General features: G+C 40.3%; 1 protein-coding gene across 5 annotated transcripts in view; it reads left to right on the top strand.

The window, feature by feature from the left end:
- Positions 1 to 23,234, top strand: part of eps15 (epidermal growth factor receptor pathway substrate 15) — a 177,921-nt gene that overhangs the window by 47,362 nt on the left and 107,325 nt on the right. For 4 of the 5 annotated variants that reach the window (XM_072574277.1, XM_072574279.1, XM_072574276.1 and 1 more), the window contains 3 exons: positions 7,004 to 7,204; positions 9,205 to 9,359; positions 16,377 to 16,527. In XM_072574277.1, the coding sequence (XP_072430378.1) occupies positions 7,004 to 7,204; positions 9,205 to 9,359; positions 16,377 to 16,527 (507 nt within the window). The remainder of the gene's footprint in view (positions 1 to 7,003; positions 7,205 to 9,204; positions 9,360 to 16,376; positions 16,528 to 23,234) is intronic. The other variant, XM_072574278.1, reaches the window with a different exon arrangement.

Genomic DNA, 23,234 nt, shown 5'->3' with positions numbered 1-23,234 from the left:
TACACCGAAGCATATCTTTGGTGTTTCGGTTTCAGAAATTATGACCATTAAACTTAATTAGTTCAGTGGTATTAACTGAAACCACATTGACCAATTTCATGATCAGTGGTGACCGAGCATACTTATAGGTTTTTCTGTTAGCTTTGTGCTGGAGTTTGCAATTATTAGAAATCAAAGATAATGTAGTAGCCTTCATTAGGGGCCTGTGTGAATAAGGTATTATCCTTAGTTGACTCCTGACTTGTTTGATCATATTGTGCTTCTCTACTGTCACCTCACCTCTGATCTGCCTCCATAATACTGTCCCGATGTAGTTCCATTTCTGCTGTCTTAATGCAGTTAATCATCGCTTGTGTCAATGGCTTCCACACTTCTGTTTATGGCATCACCTCTGATGTGCCAAAGGTCCCATTTTCATCTTATGCTATTCACGATTCATTATAATTAATCCCCACCATCATTCATAATAAATGCCTTTATATTCAGGAAATGGATAAGTTTAAAGAAAAAAGCTTGCCCTTGAATTTGAAGGAACATTTAATTTCTTAATGAACATTGGAACCATACATACACGTGAATTACAGATGTGACATTAGCATGTGCACTGCTCGCTATCTGTGCCATCCTGACATAATAGATATCATGCACTCCTTTGGCAGTAAAAATCAACATAAAATTTGGAATCTGTAGGGAGAAGGGAATATGTTTTTTCCCATAAAATTTCATAGATTTTTGACTTGGATATTTATCCACTTATATTTGGCCATGGGTTATTTTATGAGCTCCCCATGTTATAAATTCAGCTTGCATTACCTGGATAGTTAAACAGTGCCAACTATTCCCTTACATTTTTTTTCCTGCTAGTTGAAGCTAACCAAATTTGAAATGCATTCCTGCATTTTCAGAATGATATCTTTGTTTATGTGGAAGTTGAAATCAAGAACTATTTATTGTGAAGTTAAAACTGAATCAACAATGTTGTAATTAGTAAGGCATCGCTTATTTTCTGAGGTTGAATTCACAGTATTTTTTTGTGCGGTGTAGTAATTACTTAATAAATCCTGTGCTAGATTATATATAAGAGGCATAATTCCATGAATCCCTTCTTGTTCTTTGAAATTTAGTTACATTGCAAGAAAATAGCATTCTGAATTTGGAGAAAATTTGTTTAAATTTACTTGGAAGCTTTGATGCTGTTTCTTCTACTCTGCCTGATGTACCTATTTTGCTTTTCCTACAATGACACTTAAAAGTAGAATCTGGGGACTTCCAGCCTTTTGAATTGACAACTAAAAATAGCTTTAATTATCCACTTGTATGATATGCTTTAGTCAACTTCCATTGATATTTGGTGTTACTTCCTATGCTACCAATTTATTTTCTACAACTGCAACTCACTCAGCCTGAAATGGTAAAGCTGTTTTTCTCCACCAATTCTGCAGGACATTGAGTTTCTCCAGCTTTTATTGTTCTTTCAGATTTCCGGCATCCACAGTATTTTGCTTTTGTTCTTGGGTCCAAATTCTGGATGAAAAAAAATTTTCTGTAGTTCCAAGGAGACAAGACTGAAGTATCAAGAAGTAGAATACTGCGGATGCTGAAAACCTGAAATTAAAAAAGGGAAATAGTGCTGGAAGTCTGAAAGAAAACTGATAATGGAGGAGTTACTAAGCAGGCTATGTCTACATCTCTGGAGAGAGGAACAGCATTAATGTTTCAGGTTTGTGAGCTTTCATCAAAATTGGGAAAAGTTAGAATTTGAATAGGTTTTGAGCAAGGATTGGAAGGGACAAAAATGAAAGGCTCCTGTCTGATTAGGGTGAAAAGCAGGTGAGATTGGAAGACGGAGTCAAGAGTGTGATGCTAGTAAAGCACAGCATGTCAGGCAGCATCTGAGGAGCAGGAGAATAAGCTCTTCATCAGGAATGAGGCTTGTGGGCCGGGAGGCTGAGAGATAAATGGGAGGGGTTGGGGCTGGGAGGGAAAGTAGCAGAAATGGGATATATTTCCCTCCCTACCCCTGTCAGCGTTGCGGAGAGACCATGCCGTCCACAACACCCTTGTCAGATCCTCACCCCACCAGACCTCATCTTACTCCTGGCACCTTCCCCTGCCACTGCAAAAAGTGCAAAGCCTGTGCCCACACCTTCCCCCCCCCTCACCTCCATCCAAGGCCCCAGAGGATCCTTCCACATCCGCCAGAAACTTAGCCGTACTTCCACAGAGATCATCTGTTGTATCCTTTGCACCCAATGTGGTCTCCGTTACATCGGGGAGACAGGATGCCAACTTGCGGATCGTTTCAGAGAACATGTCTGTGGTACCTGCACCAATCAATCCCACTATCCTGTGGCTGAACGTGTCAACTCCACCTCCCACTCCATCAAGGACATGCAGGTTCTGGGCCTCCTCCATCGCCGAACCCTTACCACCCGATGCCTGGAGGAAGAACGGCTCCTCTTCCGCCTTGGGACCCTGCAACCACATGGGATTAATGTGGATTTCACCAGTTTCCTCATTCCTCTCCCCCACATTATCCCAGTCCTAAGCTTCCAACTCAGCCTATCCATAGTCCATTTATCTGCTCCACACTTCGCTTCGACTATCACCTTCTCCTCTACTTTCATCTACCTATAGCACTCTCAGCTACCTCCCCCAGCCCCACCCCCCTCTCATTTATCTCTCAGCCTCCCGGCCCACAAACCCCATTCCTGATGAAGGGCTTATGCCCGAAACGTTGATCCTCCTGCTCCTCAGATGCTGCCTGACCTGCTATACTTTTCCAGCACCACACTCTCAACTCTGATCTCCAGCATCTGCAGTCCTCACTTTCTCTGAGATTGGAAGACAGAAGAGTTAGCCTTCTATGTCCAGAAGCAATGGTGACGCAGATTTCAGGAATAAGTTATAAAATGGCAAAAAAAATGTTCTGAAAAAGTGTCTTCCAACTCAATCCATGCTGGCACTTGGCCTCCAGTCCTCAACGGACCGTGACTCCACTCTGCAGGGGCTTCACATCAGGGTTCACGAGGACGGAAGATCGCTCTGGAATCACCTCAAGGCAGGAAGTCCATGCTGAAGCCATGCCAGGTCGGGAGGATGCCACTCTGGGCCAGAAGGACACCTCGCTAGGCTGGGAGGCTGCCATGCCCTGTGCAGCTTGATTTTTTTTAAACAAGTCAAAGGGAAAAACACAGTGGCTTTTTCTGAGATTCTGTACTATCACCGTGGAAACGTTTCATTTCTCCTTTGGGTGCTCAGAATGAGCCTAACCATCTTCAGACAAACATTGTACATCTGGTGATCTGCTCAAATCATTGGAGCCGAGGAATGGTTTATCGCGATTTATTTCTTTATTTGTGTTTACGCTGGTAACTCGCTTTTCCAATTGTTGTAAGCTTATTATTACGACACAGCAGTGAACTCCTCTGTTAATTAAACTAAACACATGAAAAGCTCACCTTGCCTCATAATCGTTTAAAATATGAGGGACAGAGAGCTCCCAAATTTCACTATCTGAAGAAAATAATATCAATTTATTCTTTAACTCTAAAAGTGAACATTAAACAACAACTATTCACAACTCTGAGACCCCTTTCTCTTAACTGCTTATTATCTGCCTCCAATTCTATAACAATACACTGTTCCAATAAAAGTCTTATTAAAATTACATCAACTCAAGTTCAAAACCATATTGCAGCTGTCATCTTTGGTGTCTTTCTTCCTTCAGCAGAAGATCTCCTTGGGTCACCGTCTGACTTTTTATTGCATATATGTTTCATATGAAAAGGTACCTTTTGATAAAGAGTGTTTCAAATGGCAGTTACTTTGTCTGACTATCAAACTGCTTGCTTTTTTAATACCTTAACATTGGATCGTCTCATTGGTTCGATATTGGCAAAAACAATAAATTCAATCTCAATTGGGTTTTAGTATCCTGGGACATAATTTAAACTGGTTAAATTTGAATTGTTATCAAAACAGCAACTAACTCAAATGTTAGATATTTTCAATTTTCCGGTACACCCTGGGGCTGCTTGTTAGTCATATGACAGGTGCTTGTAAGCTCTCAGTGGAAAAGAGTATTCACTCTCTCTCTCTTAAAGGTACAGTACATGCCTTCAACTTCATAACATTATACTGAGTATGTCATGAGCATTGTATCCATCATGGCCAATTCACCTGACCTGCACATCTTTAGACTGTGGGAGGAAACCAGAGCACCTAGAGGAAATCCACGCAGACACAGGGAGAAAGTGCAAACTCCACACAGTCGCCCAAGGCTGGAATCGAACCTGGGATCCTGGTGCTGTGAGGCAGCAGTGCTAATCACTGAGCACAGTGTATGAAATAATTATGAAACTCTGATCTTGAGAGAGTTTTTTTGACATTTTGATGTTATTTAAAGCCCTGTAGGTAATTTTCCATCTAATTATTGTAGTGCAGCTATCACTGGAGATATATTGTCATTGCTTCAGTGTTATTGTCGAGAGCATGATGCTGGAAGAGCACAGCAGGTCAGGCAGCATCCGAGGAGTAGGTGAATCAATGTTTCGGACGTAAGCCCATCATTAGGGAAATGTTGCTTCTTCTGCTGCTCGGATGCTTCCTGACCTGCTGCGCTTTTCCAGCACTTCACACTCAACTCTGATCTCCAGCATCTGCAGTCCCCACTTTCTTCCTTCAGTGTTACTGTGACAAATTCCTGGAACTCCCTCTATGATAGCATTGTGGGTGTATGTACAGCAAATGGTTTGCAGTGGTCCAAGAAGGCAGCTTAGCACCTTCTCAAAGGCAACTAGGGAAGGGCAATAACTATTGGCCTAGCAGAACATCGAAATCTCAAAAGTAGTCTTTAAAATAATTTATGTTGTTGTTTCTGAGCATCATATATGTATTTTAAAATAATATATGCCATCTGTATTTAGATATGTGGTAGAGAAAACTGCCATCTTTTTATTGACGTTCCCAAGTATATCCAAGCAATTGGACATCACAGCTGCACTGTGATTTTGTTATATTAATATGCTGACAGCAAGAATGTGCAGAAGAAACTCAAACTCTCATGCAGTTGCTGTTGGGAACACATAGAAATTTGAAATTTATTGAGAGGAATGTTCCTTGAAACGTTTGGTTGTTTAATGCAAATACCCAAATCTCATACTAGTTCTCTTACATAAGTGTGGGAGAGCAGGCAAGATTCACAATACAGAAATCACCAATGATGGTCGTCACAAATATCCTTCCTACAATGATTATCTAATAGTCATGTTGTAGACAATAGACAATAGGTGCAGGAGTAGGCTATTCTGCCCTTCAAGCCTGCACCACCATTCAATATGATCATGGCTGATCATCCTTAATCAGTATCCTGTTCCTGCCTTATCTCCATAACCCTTGGTTCCACTATCCTTGAGAGCTCTATCCAACTCTTTCTTAAATGAATCCAGAGACTGGGCCTCCACTGCCCTCTGGGGCAGAGCATTCCACACACCACCACTCTCTGGGTGAAGAAGTTTCTCCTCATCTCTGTCCTAAATGGTCTACCCCATATTTATAAGCTGTGTCCTCTGGTCCGGCACTCACCCTTCAGCAGAAACATGTTTCCTGCCTCCAGAGTGTCCAATCCTTTAATAATCTTATATGTCTCAATCAGATCCCCTCTCAGTCTTCTAAGCTCAAGGGTATACAAGCTCAGTTGCTCCAGTCTTTCAGCGTAAGGTAGTTCTGCCATTCCAGGAATTGACCTCGTGAACCTACGCTGCACTCCCTCAATAGCCAGAATGTCTTTCCTCAAATTTGGAGACCAGAACTGCACACAGTACTCCAGGTGTGGTCTCACCACGGCCCTGTACAGCTGCAGAAGAACCTCTTGTTATGAAGGCCAGCAAGCTATTAGCCTTCTTCACTACCTGCTGTACCTGCATGCTTACCTTCATTGACTGGTGTACAAGAACACCCAGATCTCTTTGTACTGCCCCTTTACCTAAATTGATTCCATTTAGGTAGTAATCTTCCTTCCTGTTCTTGCCACCAAAGTGAATAACCATACATTTATCCACATTAAACTGCATCTGCCATGCGTCTGACCACTCACCTATCTTGTCCAGGTCACCCTGTAATCTCCTAACATTCTCCTCACATTTCACCCTGCCACCCAGCTTTGTATCATCAACAAATTTGCTAATGTTATTACTCATACCACCTTCTACATCATTAACATATATTGTAAAAAGCTGCGGTCCCAGCACTGATCCCTGCGGTACCCCATTGGTCACTGCCTGCCATTCCGAAATGGAGCCGTTTATCACTACTCTTTGTTTCCTGTCAGCCAACCAACTTTCACTCCAAGTTAGTATTTTGCCCCCAATATCATGTGCCCTAAATTTGCTGACTAACCTCTTATGTAGGACTTTATCAAAAGCTTTCTGAAAGTCCAGGTACACTACATCTACTGGATCTCCCTCGTCCATCTTCAGACTTACATCCTCAAAAAATTCCAGAAGATTAGTCAAGCATGATTTCCCCTTCATAAATCCGTGCTGACTCTGACCTATCCTGTTACTACTATTCAGATGTGTCGTAATTTCATCCTTTATAGTAGACTCCAGCATCTTTCCCACCACTGAGGTCAGACTAACTGGTCTATAATTTCCTGCTTTCTCTCTCCCACCTTTCTTAAAAAGTGGTAGAATATTAGCCACCGTCCAATGTAATCTGTAAAATGCATGTTTTCTAATGAATATTTTAGGCACCTGATAGAAGTTCAACCATTTCTCAGAAGTTATTAATTTGAGTCATAGTTCACAGGTTTCATTACAGAATTCTTTTAGACATCCCTTCTCCTGATGCACTAGTTTGGCAATGTTGCATAAGTGTGGCTGTGGTCCTGATTATATTAATAGCTAGGTTTCTTCATTCATTTCAGCTTCATTTAATATTTTTATAAACTGTTACAAAATTGTTTTAATGTCAAGACTCAGTATAATTTTTCTCTCATAAGGCAATGTACTTGGTTTACCGTGCTCTTGAGAAAGAACCTGTGCCATTTTCCTTGCCGCCTGCCTTAGTACCACCTTCAAAGAGGAAAAAAGCAAGTGTTCCATCTTCAGTGCCACTCATTCCATCTCCACCTACTGCTAAGGAAAGCCGACAGTCCTTGCCCCCTGTGGGAATTCTACCTACTAAAACACTACCAGTCCAGGTACTACAAATAATAATGGTGTTTCTCTTGAACACCATTTTTCTTTGTTGATTTGCTATTAACTATACAGAGATACTGACACATCACTCCCAAACCAAAGTTAAATCAAGTTAAAATTGTAACTGGGCATATTTTTGACCTAATCTTTTATTCAAAACTGTGCTTTAAATGGGCTGATATAGAGATTTTCCACAATTTGTATCTGTTCGACTTTAGTGTTTAGTGACTGATACTACTTCAAAATGAGAAAGAGTACAATTTCTCTTTTGATTCACTGTCAAGCTTCTGGTAGTTTGTTAGCCTTTACATTTATTTAAAACAGTGTTGTCACATGATTTCCCTTCTCTCCCCCTGTGAGTGAGAAAAACCCCTGCAATTTATGGGAAGGCAATGGCTTTGTAGTATTATTGCTAGACAGTTAATCTTGAGACCCAAATCATCATCTTGGGATGTGGGTTCAAATACTGCCATGGCAGAAGGTGAATTTTCAATTTTTTTTAGATTGGATTAGATTACTTACAGTGTGGAAACAGGCCCTTCGGCCCAACACGTCCACACCGACCCTCTGAAGAGCAACCCACCCCCCTACATTTACCTCTTCACCTAACACTAGGGGCAATTTAGCATGGCCAATTCACCTAACCTGCACATTTTTGGACTATGAGAGAAAGCCGGAGCACCCGGAGGAAACCCACGCAGACACGGGGAGAATGTGCAAACTCCACACAGACAGTTGCCTGAGGTGGGAATTGAACCTGGGTCTCTGGCGCTGTGAGGCAGCAGTGCTAACCACTGTGCCACTATGCCGCCCAATTTGATAAGAATTGGAATTAAGAATCGGAATTAAGAATCTAATGATAACCATTGTTGATTGTCGGAAAAACCTGTTTGGTTCATAAATGTCCTTTAGGAAAGGTAACGGCTGAACTGACCTGGACTGACTTACATATGACTCCAGATCTACAACAATATAATTCCCCCTTATCTGCCGTCTGTCAACTAGGGATTGGCACAAATGCTGGCTGATCCAACGATGCTCACATTCTGTGAACAAAATAAAGGGTTGGAATAAAACACCAATCAAGAAAATATTTTTAATACTCTGATTTTCATGATAGCCAGTTAATTAAGGAAGAATTCAAAGAATAGATTTATTCAGAGTAAATTATTGCAGGCATGTATCTCCTGACTCCACTCATGTGCCACTTGTGAAGTAACTATCCAATCAATGCCCTCCATCTGTATATACTTCAATTGAAACAATTAGCAATCTAGTGATCCATTTTCAGGAATGGTGTGATGTGGGGAATGATGTGTCATCTTTGTCTGGAAAGGTGATTATTTTAATTAGAATGATCTGCGCTCAGACATGATGTTTATCATATATCACTTAGTCTTCATAATTCATAGTGAATCTAATATGTTTACACATGGTATAAAGGCAGCCCTCAAGTTGCAAACAGGTTCTGTTAACAAGTATGTTCATAGATTGATTTGCATCAAGTTGGAACACAATACAGTACAATACAAAATAGCAATTTGTAAGTACATGTGTTCATGACTCAGACATTCATAAATTGGGAGCTGCCTGTAGATATGCCTTCACTTTTTCCTGCCTTGATTCTTGGTTTAAAAACAAACTTATTTCAACTCATAATTTCATCTTGGATGATTACCAACTCTGTTGTCAAGATGTTTCTTAAATTATCTTGTTGTCATGAACATGAGGTGAAAACATAATCTGTCTCAGCTGTGATATCCTATGTAGGAGAATAGTACCCTCTTGTTTTTTCCCTATTTGAGTGAAAAGTCATCATCAATTTTGTGTTTTTTTTAATAGATGCTTCTGGACTTCCTGTGTATATCTGGCATTTTCATTTTTACTTTTGATTTCTGGCATTATCTGTATTTAGCTTTTGTAGAAAACTGCTCTTCTCATTCTGAACTTTGAAAATGATGGTACAATTGTTAATCTAAGCAATGTTTTCTGTATTTTCCAGGCTGTCAAATGGGTTGTAACACCAGCTGACAAAGCAAAATATGATGAGATTTTCATGAAAACTGACAAAGATCAAGATGGATTTGTCTCTGGGGTAGAGGTTAAAGATATCTTTCTTACCACAGGTCTGACCCCAACAACACTGGCTCATATCTGGTAAGTGTTCAGTGTGTGTTAACAAAAACAATAATAATCACTTTCATCCATTAGAACTAATCTTAAATGTTCTTATGATTTTCTACAGATTCAAATAATTTTTAAGAAGGTACTTTAGTTGTTCTTCAGTGCTGCTGTTAGCCTGAAGGATTAAGCCTCCTTCTTAAACTAAAGAGGTTTGAAAAAAAAATCACTCGTTCCTGATTGCTGATTTCAACTCATAATCTCAGTTTTGCTGATTACTGACCCTGTTGTCAAGATGTTTCTTGAATTATGTTGTTGTTGTCATGGACATAAGGTGAAAACATAATCTGACTTAGATGTGATAGGAGAATAGGACCCTCATGCCCTCCCTGAGCTTCTCCATGAGACACACCTCCTGGCCCCACATCACAACTACAATCCATTAAACTGATGACCACCATATCAATAAATTTGCATTTATAACTTTGTTGTTGGAGATTTTCATTGCCTAGTAAGTATGTGATATGCATGTGTGGGATTGTGTTCAAAAGCAACTGAGATTGGTAAGTGGTAAAAGTAGTCTCTTTATTGACCATCTGCAGTGGCACAGTTCGAGGCAGGGATGGAATCCAAAGTACAATTATACTTTAGCCTGTTTATACACTGTTTTTGCATACATTAAATTTTAGCACTATGGCACTATATAGTTGCATCTTTTGTATACAATTTTGTGTGATATCTGTCCTGGGGAAGCAGGAGGTAGTTTAAACATGTGCTAAATGCTGGCTGTTACTCTTGATGGGATTAGAATGTCTGTCTGGTCTGAGCTGGCATAACTAAGAGATGTTACTGCTTTTGGCTTTAAAGTTAGTAATATTAGTAAAAATCTGAACCTATACAACCTAACTAAGTGAGAAAATAAACTTTACTAAATAAAAGTATAGAGGATAATAAACTGATCTCGTGCAACCGGGTCATGAGATTTCATCTACTATTGCCGGTTTTTGATATTTCCTATACATTCATTCATGCAGTTTTGCAGAAGTGCTGTTTTGATAATAAGTTCGGGTAAAAGCCTTATTTAATATGTATTTAAAAAGTATAAATCCATACATTAGTACAAGATGATAGTCCTAAATCTATGTTAGAAATAGGTAATACAGTGTTATAGAAATAATTAGTGTATAAGGAAATTTCAAAGAGATAAAAAGCCACACCCTGTGGGGACATGCTTGTAGAGGAAACTACTTGATGTTCTGCAGCCTATTCAGATCCAGAGAAGTGGTTACTAAGGTAATAAATATTATAATTTTCCATAGTTGTGTATGAGTTATAGAGACACGATGGTGGGACTGGCATTGTTCTGAGTAGGTTACAGTATTAACACTTATTCAGGGGTGGCCTTTGATACAGAAACAGGTTTAAACACAGCTTGCAGCATGTGGCTGCTAAAAATTGAAAGGTGTAAATAAACAGTAATAAGTTGGCAGGGATGTTTAATTTAGTTCATCTTGTAAGAGTAAAAAGTACTACAAAACCACTGTTTTATGAATATATATCTCACAATATGTTACTTGCCACTTATATCCGAGCCTGAATGTTGTCGAAGTCCTGCTGCATTTAGACATGCACTACATCAGTTATCTGAGGGGTTGTGAGTGGTGCTAAACATTGTGTAGTCATCAGTGAGCATTCTTCCTTCTGATCTTTATAATGGAGGGAGGACATTGATGAAGCAGCTAAAATGGTTGGACCTAGGACACAACCTTGTAATGGTGTTCCATGGTTGAAGTAATTGACTTTCAAAAACTACACCCATCTTTCTTTGTATTCATATCTCTGAATGTGCAAGTGTAGTTTTTGATTCCAGGCTGTTCCAGACAGTTCTGATCAATGGCTGACTAAATGTTCTGGATTGGCATTCATTTGGATGTTTGCATCCATTGGGGAATGGTCGTCTTCATTCACTGAATAGTTGCAAATACCAGCAAAACCTTACCTCCATACAGAACTAACAGCCCCATCAGCTGATATAAAGATAGCTTTGGCCATCGATGTTATATTTCTGTTGATAAATGTTGTCTGTTAATCAGTCTGTGACTTCTTCCACTGTTTCACACAGTTTTCAGACAGAAGCCAGTCAGTCCATATTGTCTGTGCTAGCTGGATAAAATAGCACCCATTTTAATCTCACTTTGCAGTTTTTGGTCCATAGCTTTGCAGGTTACAGCGCTTCAGCTGTAGATACAAATTCCTTCAAAATGAGTTGAGAATTTCCACCTTAACCACCAAACTGGGCATGGAATTCCACAACCCAAAGTTTTCCTCCTGACCCCTCTAATCCTTCAGTTTTTTTTCAAGGGAATCAAACTCTGGTAAACAATAGCAGAAAATTCAGAATCCAACTTCACAGCTAAGAACTCAATCCGAAAGTTTTCCTTCTTGATGCAGAATCCTACATTTATTGGAAATTCTTTCGTGAAATAATGAAAATTATGGTATTCTTCAATCCATGTATGAGTTGTAAAATTATATAGAATGGGTGAGTTTGATACAATAAAAAGAAAGTGTTTGCAAGAAATACTAGTTTCTACTGAAGCACTAAGCCAGCAGGTGATACACTGTCTAATGGGATATGGTTTGTGTCCATTTTAGAGTCAGAAATTTGGCAGCAACGTCATTCGTTTTCTGGGAAGAATATTCTTTTGTCACTGGTAGAGTGTCATACAGCCAGAAGGAGCCCTTTGGCTATTCAAGTACCGATTTATCTACATGAATCCCACTGTCTAGCACATGACCCATGGTCTCAAATGTTATAACATTTCAAGTGCTCATCTACATAAAGGTTGTGAAGTTTCCTGCCTCTATTGCCTTCCAAAGCAGTGCATTCTAGATATTGGATCATTGGAATTTCTTTTGATGTACAAGTGACCTGTACAAGAAGGACGGATTGCACTTAAATTGGAAGGGGACTAATATACTGGCAGGGAGATTTGCTAGAGCTGCTTGGGAGGATTTAAACTAGTAAGGTGGGGGGGGGGGGGGGTGGGACCCTGGGAAGGTAGTGAGGACAGAGATCAATCTGAGACTGGTACAGTTGACAACAGAAGCAAGTCAAGCAGTCAGGGCAGGCAGGGACAAGGTCGGACTAATAAATTAAACTGCATTTATTTCAATGCAAGGGGCCTAACAGGGAAGGCAGATGAACTCAGGACATGGTTAGGAACATGGGACTGGGATATCAGAGCAATTACAGAAACATGACTCAGGGATGGGCAGGACTGGCAGCTTAATGTTCCAGGATACAAATATTATCGGAAGGATAGAAAGGGAGGCAAGAGAGGAGGGGGCGGGGGAGTGGCATTTTTGATAAGGGTTAGCATTACAGCTGTACTGAGGGAGGATATTCCTGGAAATATATCCAGGGGAGTTAGTTGGGAGGAACCAAGAAATAAGAAAGGGATGATCACCTTATTGGGATTGCATTATAGACCCCCTAATAGTCAGAGGGAAATTGAGAAACAAATTTGTAAGGAGATCTCCGAAAAATAGGGTGGTTATGGGTTTTTAACTTTCCAAACATAGACTGGGACTGCCATAGTGTTAAGGGTTTAGATGGAGAGGAATTTGTTAAGTGTGTACAAGACAATTTTCTGATGCAGTATGTGGATGTAGCTACGAGAGAAGGTGCAAAACCTGACCTACTCTTGGGAAATAAAGCACGGCAGGTGACTGAGGAGTCAGTAGGGGAGCACTTTGGGGCCAGTGACCATAATTCTATTAGATATAAAATAATGATGGAAAAGGATAGGCCATATCTAAACGTTGAAGTTCTAAATTGGAGAAAGGCCAATTTTGACAGTATTAAGCAAGAACTTTCGAAAGCTGATTGGGGACAGATGTTCGCTGGTAAAGGGATGGATGGAAAATGGGAAGCCTTCCGAAATGAGATCATGAGAATACGGTTAGGATATGAGATCATGAGAATCCAGTATATTCCTGTTAGGGTGAAAGGAAAGGCTGGTAGGTATAGGGAATGCTGGATGTCTAAAGAAAGTGAAGGTTTGGTTAAAAGAAGGAAGCATATGTAAGTTATAGCAGGATAGATCGAGTGAATCCTTGAAGAGTATAAAGGAAGTAGGAATATACTTAAGAGGGAAATCAGGAGGGCAAAACAGGGACATGAGATAGCTTTGGCAAATAGAATTAAGGAGAATCCAAAGAGTCTTTACAAATACATTAAGGACAAAAGTGTAACTAGGGAGAGAATAGGGCCTCTCCAAGATCAGCAAGGCAGCCTTTGTGTGGAGCCACAGAAAATGGGGGAGATACTAAATGAGTATTTTGCATCAGTATTTACTGTGGAAAAGGATATGGAAGATATAGTCTGTAGGGAAATAGATGGTGACATCTTGCAATATGTCCAGGTTACAGAGGAGGAAGTGCTGGATTTTTTGAAACGTTTAAAGGTGGATAAATCCCCAGGACCTGATCAGGTGTACCCTAGAACTCTATGGGAAGCTGGAGAAGTGATTGCTAGGCCTCTTGCTGAGATATTTGTATCATCAATAGTCACAGGTGAGGTGCAGGAAGACTGGAGGTTTGCTAACGTGGTGCCACTGTTTAAGAAGGGTGGTAAGGACAATCCAGGGAACTAAAGACCCGTGAGCCTGACCTCAGTGGTGAGCAAGTTGTTGGAGGGAATCCTGAGGGACAGGATGTACATGTATTTGGAAAGGCAAGGACTGATTCGGGATAGTCAACATGGCTTTGTGCGTGGGAAATCATGTCTCACAAACTTGATTGAGTTTTTTGAGGAAGTAACAAAAGAGGATTGATGAGGGCAGAGCGGTAGATGTGATCTAGATGGACTTCAGTAAGGCATTCGACAAGGTTTGATTGATTAGCAAGGTTAGATCTCATTGAATAGAGGGAGAACTAGCCATTTGGATACAGAACTGGCTCAAAGGTAGAAGACAGAGGGTGGCGGTGGAGGGTTGTTTTTCAGACTGGAGGCCCGTGACCAGTGGAGTGCCACAAGGATCGGTGCTGGGTCCTCTACTTTTTGTCATTTACATAAATGATTTGGATGCGAGCATAAGAGTTAGTAAGTTTGCAGATGACACCAAAATTGGAGGTGTAGCGGACAGCGAAGAGGGTTACCTCAGATTACAACAGGATCTGGATGAGATGGGCCAGTGGTCTGAGAAGTGGCAGATGGAGTTTAATTCAGATAAATGCGAGGTACTGCGTTTTGGGAAAGCAAATCCTAGCAGGACGTATACACTTAATGGTAAGGTCCAAGGGAGTGTTGCTGAGCAAAGAGAACTTGGAGTGCAGGCTCCTTGAAAGTGGAGTTGCAGGTAGATAGGATAGTGAAGGTGGCGTTTGGTATGCTTTCCTTTATTGGTCAGAGTATTACGTACAGGAGTTGGGAGGTCATGTTGCAGCTGTACAGGACATTAGTTAGGTCACTGTTGTAATATTGCGTGCAATTCTGGCCTCTTTCCTATCGGAAAGATGTTGTGAAACTTGATAGGGTTCAGAAAAGATTTACAAGGATGTTGCCAGGGTTGGAGGATTTGAGCTATAGGGAGAGGCTGGGGCTGTTTTCCCTGGAGCATCAGAGGTTGAGGGGCGACCTTATGGAGGTTTACAAAATTATGAGGGGCATGGATCGGGTAAATAGGCAAAGTCTTTTTTCCTGGGGTGGGGGAGTCCAGAACTAGAGGGCATAGGTTTAGCGTGAGAGGGGAAAGATATAAAAGAGACCTAAGTGGCAACTTTTTCACGCAGAGGGTGGTACGTGTATTAAATGAGTTGCCAGAGGATGTGGTGGAGGCTGGTACAATTGCAACATTTAAGAGGCAGTTGGATGGGTATATGAATAGGAAGGGTTTTGCGGGATATGGGCTGGGTGCTGGCAGATAGGACTAGATTGGGTTGGGATATCTAGTCGGCATGGACCGGTTGGACCGAAGGGTCTGTTTCCATGCTGTACATCTCTATGACTCTATTTTGCACCTGTGAAAAACCTCTCTTTTCCTTTTCGTGCTGTTTTCTGGCTATTTCATGAGCACATGACCACTGTTGTTTGTATTCTGGTGATTAAAGGTCAAACTCCCTTTATGGCGATACATCTAACCAGAAATTGTGTCAAAATAAATCGTCTCTGGAAGGCTAGGTAATCTGATATCTGAGTCATTCAGGTCTGCATATGTTGTTGATGATCAAGCTAACCTACTGAGAGCCTGGAGGTTAGATCCATCACAGATCTTTGACATTCTTCCTGCTCAGCTTTAAAGCCTGTTTCTTAACTGAAAATGTCATTCCATCTGGATGAATATTAGAATTCTCCAATGAAGAGTTTTGGTCACAAGATTCTCAGTAGTTTGGTTTGGAAACTTGTAAACATGAGCTTCGACACATTGGACATCTGAAATCATGACTTCGGCAGTTGGGGAAATACTACTGGGTCAGTTGGAACTGTACTCCATCATATGGATAAACATCTTTGATGAGGAACTGTGAGGTTTCCAGCTAATAGGCTGGATCAATAAAGGAATCATTGCCTTTCCCCTGAGGGAAAATTACATAAAGCCAAATTGCTTTGAATCTTCTTCTTTAAACTGGTTAATTCATCATCTCCACTTAATTCCACCAGTGAGGAACCCACAGTGTTTAGTATTCAAATCACTATATTATCTTTCACAAAAGACAACTGAATTTGGAAGGACAGAATCAGTCGTTGTACTGCTGCGTATTTCACCACAGATCAAGTGCATTGATCCAATTTTTCCATGGTTAGTGATGTCACTAAGTAATGTGGTGCTTGAAGAGATTAATAAATATATTAGAAAGTAATATTTTGAAGACTGTGCAGGTTTATTTTTACTGCTTCCAGGTTAGAGTAAATATACAAAATAATGTGACTAAACATTATTGCAGTTTTTACCTTGGGATTTAAAAGTAAGATGATCCAAATCTAAATTCAGTTAATTCATCATACTTGGTACAGAGCTGTTGATCTGCCTTAATTTTCTGCCTTCACAGGGCACTCTGTGACACAAATGATTGTGGAAAGCTTACAAAGGAGCAGTTTGCCTTGGCACTACATTTAATAAACCAGAAGTTAACTAAAGGTATTGATCCACCTCAGGTTCTCACAGCAGAGATGATGCCTCCTTCTGACAATGCACAAAAGGTAATTTTTGTTTTCGATCATGGTTTTGGCACTGCAGTGATATGATCAGCTTTGAACAGTTCTTGTGTGGATGATGTCATCTAAACTATTTGTTCCAACACTGGCCCTTGGTATCATTTACACAAGAAATAAAACTATCAGCACTTACCTGAGTAATGATTCAGATTTGGGTGTGTCATAATAATTCAAGTTAAATTATTAATGAATCCTTATTATTATAAACTTAAATCTTGTTAATTTCTGTTGATTTAGGAGAATTTGTGATATCATGTTGTAAGGGTTTGTCAATGTATTAGGGAATAACAACTGTTACTTTCACTGAACTTCTCCCTTCTTGTCATATGATGATTTTACACATTCTTGTAACTCCTGCTCTCACCATTTCCTTCCTGCCATCTGATGCAAGGCTTGAGACTCATAGAAGTTTGCATCACGGAAGGAAGCTGTTTGGCCTATCATGTTCATGCCGGTCAACAAAGATTACACTAAGTTCTGAAGGAGAGTCACTGGACCCAAAAATATGAACTCTGCTGTCTCCTCACAAACGCTGCTAGACCTGCTGAGTTTTTCCAGCAGTTTCTGCTTTTGTTAAAGATTTGACTGTATTAACCCCATTTTAGCCCAGAGCCATAGAGATTATGGCATGCAAGTGAAAATTTAAATATTGCTTAAAGGTTACAAGGGTTTCTGACTTAACCACTCTTTCTGGAATTGAGTTCCAGACTCCTGCCATCCTTTGGGTGAAAAGAATTCTCAACTCTTGCCATTCTATGTCTTACCTTACATTTGTGTCCCTGATTATTGACCCCTCTATTAATGGAAGCAATACTGTCCTATTCACTCTATCCTTGACCCCCACAACCATATCAGGTCCCCTTTAAACCTCACTGCTCCCAAAAAAGCGACCCCAACCTATCATGTCTTTTCTCATTGTTTAGACTACAGGGAAGTGATGACCTCATGGTGTTATCATCAAACTATTAATCCAGCGACACAGGTAATGTTCTGGGATCACAGTTCAAACCTGCATGATGGAATTCAATTGATTTTGAATTCCATTCAAATCTGGAACAATGGTCTGATTAGGATGGTGAAACCATTGTTGATTGTCAGGCGGTGAAAAAATCCATCTGGTTCACTAATGTCCTTTAGGGAATGAAGCTATCATCCTTACACCATCCAGACTCCAGACCCACAGCTATGTAATTGATTCTTAATTGCCTTGTTGTCATTTGGGAAAGAGCAATAAATGCTCACTTGGCTAATAACGCCTACATTCTGTGATTGAATGAAAACAAATGATTCTCCAGCCCAAGCAGCATCCTGGTAAATCTCTTCTGCACTCTTTCCAGTATGATCACATTCTTTCTATAACATGGTGATCAGAATGGCATGGAGTAGTTCAATTGTGGCCTAGCCAGAGTATCTTATAGTTCCAACATAACCTTCCTGCTCTATAGAGTATGAGAACATGCTTGCAGGGAACATACAACTGATTGTAAAAGCTTTTATTCATATTTGAAGTGAAAAACATTAGTGAAGATGAATGTTTTCTGGCCATAGTCAGAAACAGGGGACATTATGATGGCGAACGAAAAGATGAGTAACTAATTGAATAAATATTTTGGTTCTATAATCACAAAGAAGGACACAAGTACGACCTCAAAAATGTTGGGAATGCAGTGTCTAGTGAGAGTGAAGGACTGAAGGAAATTCAGTATTTGTAGAGAAATGGTGTTGGGGAAATTAATGGGATTAAAGGCAAACAAATCCCGGAGTCTGATAATCTACATCCCAGGCTACTTAAGGAAGAACCCATAGAAATCATGGTCGCGTTTATGGCCAAGATACTCTTGATGTTAGAACAGTTCCTAGGGGTTGAAGGGTAGCTAATGTAACCCCATGATTTAAAAAATGAGGTAGAGGTGAAACTGAATCTTAGACCATTTAGCTTGACATCAGTAATGGAGAAAACAAGTCTATTATAAAAAGATTAAATAGCAGTGCTCTTAAAAAGCAGTGGCAATCGAAAAATAGCATAGATTTATGAAAGGGAAATCGTGCTTGACAAACTGTCACAAAGCTGGTCCTTTTTTTCTAAAAAGCTGTTCCTTTTCTCAAGGATACTGTGTCCTTGGTTTTTATCAGAAGGGTCATAAAACCCTCCTGGCTCCGAGGTGGCTAGTTTGGTACAGAGCTGAAAAGGGATTTTGAGATGCAATTTGTTTATTTGTAAACAGATAAGACTTCAGGCCAAAGTGGTCATGTTTTAGAAGTGACCTGTACAATGAAGGGGAGTGGTCAGCTTTCTAGCTGAGTAGTTCACTCCAGAACTAATTGGGAGTTCAGCTGTGTGGAAACAGGCTGCTAGACCCTCTCTCCCTTCTGCTCTTCAACTTTAACCTGTAAGCATTTGTTTCATTTTTACTGTGTTTTAGGATGTTTACTTATTGGGACTGTTGTGTATATTCGGAACAGCATAATTAAGTCTAGTTTGGATAGACTGAGTTCTGTAGGTTTTCTTTATTCTGTTCTTTGTATAATTTTGTGAATAAATTTTTGTCTGTTTTAAAACCTGGTGGTTTACCTAGCTAACTTACTCCAGGTAATTTCACCCTACGCTTAGTGAAACAAATTGCAAAGTTATGATCTGGGCTGCCTGCTTCAGAATGTTTTGAGTGGTCTGGCCTAGTCTGTAACAAAATCTAGAAGAAATATTTTGAGGATGGAATTAGTAGAGTTGATAAGGAGGGCTCAGTGGTTGTGGTTTTCTTGGACTTTGAGATGACTTTTGATAAGATCTCACATAAAAAAATTAGTATGCAAAAGTAAAATACATGGTATTGTATGAAATTTGGTCTGAGGAAGATGTTATGTCTATGTAGGGAGTGCAAAGAAAATTTACCAGACTGATACCTGGGGTGGCAGGACAAATCTATGAAAAGGGGCTGGATCAATTAGGACTATATTCACTGGAGTTTCGAGCAATGAGGAATGTCGCACATAAATCTATAAAATTCCAACCTGACTAGAGGGGGTAAATGCAGGAAGGATGTTCCAGATGATCTGGGAGCTCAGAACCATCGGTCACAGTCAAAGGAGACGAGGTCACTTACGACTGAGATTAGGAAAAATTTGTTCACCCAGACAGTGGTGAGCCTGTGGAATTCTCTGTTACAAAAAGCAGTTGAGGCCAAAACAATGTAGCTTCGCAAGAAGGAGTTGAAAATATTTCTTGGGGATTAAGGGATCAAAGAGTGTGGTGAGATAACAGGAACAGTGTACTGAGAAGATCAGCCATGGTCATATTGAATAGTAGAACAGGCTCGCAGGAATGAATGGCCCCCATCTTTTCCTATTTTCTATGTTTTTTTAAAATTCATTTAGATAACCTCACATGCATTACCATCATCAGCACTCTTCAAAAAAAACTATATCAATTTTGTTAAACATGACCTTCCCTTAACAAATCCATGCTGATCATCCTTGATTAATCTGTGTCTTTCCAAGTGCTGATCTATTCTATCCATCAACGTTTTTCTTAAAAAATCCCAATGACTGAGGTTAGACTGACTGATCTGCAATTTCTAGGTCTAATCCTTCCATCCCTTTATTAAGAATGGGACAATGTTAGAAGTCCTTCAGTCTTCCGATAGCTCACCTGTGGCCAGAGAGGATTTGAAAATTGTTAGTGCCCCTGTCAGGGTCTCTGTCTGCCTCTGTCTCTCTCACATTCACTCACTCACACCAAGAATGCTGAGCTGCCATTCTTGCTCATATTTCAGCTAAGTCTGAGCCATAGTCACATGGCTGTCTGATTCTTCAGGCTCCCATATCTTATCTGCCTTCCAGACTCACATGCTGGTGCTTGAACTTCTCATTCCAACTCAACTTCTCTTCCCTCTGAACAACTTGTCAGATCCCTCTCTCTGCCAATATTGTTTAAATTTATCAAACAATATGAGCAAATGTCCCTGCAAGGATATTGGTCCTGTTCTTGTTCAGACGACACCCATTTCCTCTATACCTGCACTTCTTTAATCTATGAGATAATCAGGTCCTGAAACATGCTGTCCACGAACTGCTCAGTCTCAGCCTCATAATTCACCATAGTACCCTCAGCTGCAACTCGATCTCCAAAACCCAGAACTTGAGTTGCTGCAGTTAGAGACACTCCTTTATACATGGTTATCCAGTACGTCCACAAAGTGCAGAATAGGCTAATCATGGCCTGAGTTCCCCAGTCAAATCTTAACAAAGTGAATGTGGACTGTTGCTTTTATTTCTACCCTTACTCTGACTGAAATATAGACTAAAAAAATGTTATTCTTCCCTTTTGTGTCAGACAAACAACCAGAATGCCTTAAATCCTTAATTCAATATCCAGTTACAAGAGTCAAGCGAGAAAAAGTTACCTACCTGCTGTCCTGTCACAACACACTTAATTTTGTCGAAACAGCTTTGCTACTTGTTTGTCTGCTTCTGGGAACTCTCTGTTCTCACTGCTACTTTTAAGCTTATTGCTGGTAATCCTGAATTCTGCTCAGGTCCACGACCAGTCTCTGTGCTTTTCAGCGAGGATCATTAAATCATCTGCTTCTCTTGATGGGAACTCAATACCCAAAAAAGATATACACATTTCTTCAGAAAAACCTTCTTGAGAAAATAGAAGAAGATGTTTTATTCAAATATGTATTATTGTGTCATAGTGTCATAGAGTCACAGAGACGTACAGCACAGAAGCAGACTCTTGGGTCCAACTCGTCCATGTATCCTAAATTAATCTAGTCGTATTTGCCAGCGTTTGGCCCAAATCTCTCTGATTCATATGCCATCCAGATGCGTTTTAAATGTTGCAATTGTACCAGCCTCCACCATTTCCTCTGCCAGGACATTCCAAATGTGCACCACCCTTTGCATGAAAAAGTTGCCCTTTAGGTCCCTTTTAAATCTTTCCCCTCTTACCTGAAATCTATGGCCTCTAGTTTTGTCCTCTCCCTACTCTGTTTACCCTATCCGTGCCCGTCATCATTTTATAATCCTCTACAAGGTCGCCCTCCGCCTCCAATGCTCCAGGGAAAATAGCCCCAGCCTGTTCAGCCTCTCCTGATAGCATGAACCCGCCAACACTGGCAACATCTTTTGTAAATCTTTCCTGAACCCTTTCAAGTTTCATAACATCCTTCATAAAGCAGGGAGACCAGAATTGCATGCAGTAATCCAAAAGTGGCCTAACCAATGCCCTGTACAGCCTCAATATGACCTCCCAACTCCTATACTCATTGCACTGACCAATAAAAGCATGCATACCAAACACCACCTTCACTATCCTATCACCTGTGACTCAAAAATCATATTGTAACATGGTGTTTGCTGTATAACTGATTCTAGCAATATCAGAGATGTCAAAAATCACTCAAAAATATTCAAATGTGGTTCTAAACTGATGTGAGTATTTGCATATTTTCGAGACTGTACTGGCAGTATAAATAACTCACAGTAGTCCCAGCCATCCTGCTTTTGATTTGGTCCTCTGTAAACAAAGCAAACTCCTTATATGAGGTGGCGCGGTGGGTCAGTGGATAGTAATGTTGCCTTACAACACCAGGGACCCATATTCAATTCTAGCCTTGCGTGCCTGTGTGGAGTTTGCACATTCTCCACATGTCTATATGGTTTCTGCCACATGCTCCAGCTTCCCCCCACAGTCCGAACAGTCATGTTCAGGTTAAATGAATTGACCATGATACGTAGCCTGCACATCCCTGGATACGACAGGGCAATGTGGATTAGCCGATGCAAATGTGGGATTATGTGAATAGTGTAAACTGCTCTTTGGAGGGTTGGTGTAAACTCAATAGCCTCATTCCATACTGTTGGGATTCTATGAAGTTTTGAAATTTGTTTTGTACGATTCACATTGATACAATGTAATGTTTCCTTGGGGACAATTGATTCTATTATGACAAACACCAAAATAATCTGGGAAGTCTCAAATAAATCAGCATCTATCAGAAAGACAAGTTAGATTAACATGCTGGCAACAACCCTCTTTGGAACTGAATACTGAGAGGCAAAGGAGTATTTTAAATAGAATTAAAAAGAAAGCAAGAGAGAAAGACAGGAACAAGTAATGCTGGGGTACGAAACCTTCAAAAAGCAATAGGTAGTAACGGAGATATGAAATATTCTGATGTATCGAATGCTCCACTTCAGGGTAGCAAATAATGGTAGATTTAAAAAAAAATTGAAATCAATTAAAGAAGTGTTTGAAATAATGAAGGAAATGATGGGACAAAAACAGGAATTGCTGGAAAAACTGAGCAAGTCTGGCAGTTTCTGTGCAAAAAAATCAGAGTTCACATTTCAAGTTGAGTAGCCCTTCTTCAGAACTGGGCTTCCCCCAGTTCCGAGATGGTCACTCGGTCCGAAACGTTAACGCTGACTTCTCTCCAGAAATGCTGCCAGATTTGTGGAGCTTTTCCAGCAATTCCGGTTTTTTTTCTGATTTACTGCAACTGCACTTTTTTGTGGTTTTAATGGAAATGGTGCATTTCATTTGCAGCTAAGTACTGAGGACATTCTAATCTGTATTAAGTATTAAGATACCCAGGACAAATATCAGATCCTTTTTCCGAAGGTTGTCCTAAACTTGGTCAAAATAGTTCAATTCCTATGCTTATGCTCTCACCACTTCCTTTTACAGT

This window comes from Chiloscyllium punctatum, chromosome 7, assembly GCF_047496795.1.
Source record: "Chiloscyllium punctatum isolate Juve2018m chromosome 7, sChiPun1.3, whole genome shotgun sequence".
Classification (NCBI taxonomy): Eukaryota; Metazoa; Chordata; class Chondrichthyes; order Orectolobiformes; family Hemiscylliidae; genus Chiloscyllium; species Chiloscyllium punctatum.
Note: the sequence above shows the minus strand (reverse complement) of the source record. Positions and strands in the feature narration are given on the sequence as shown.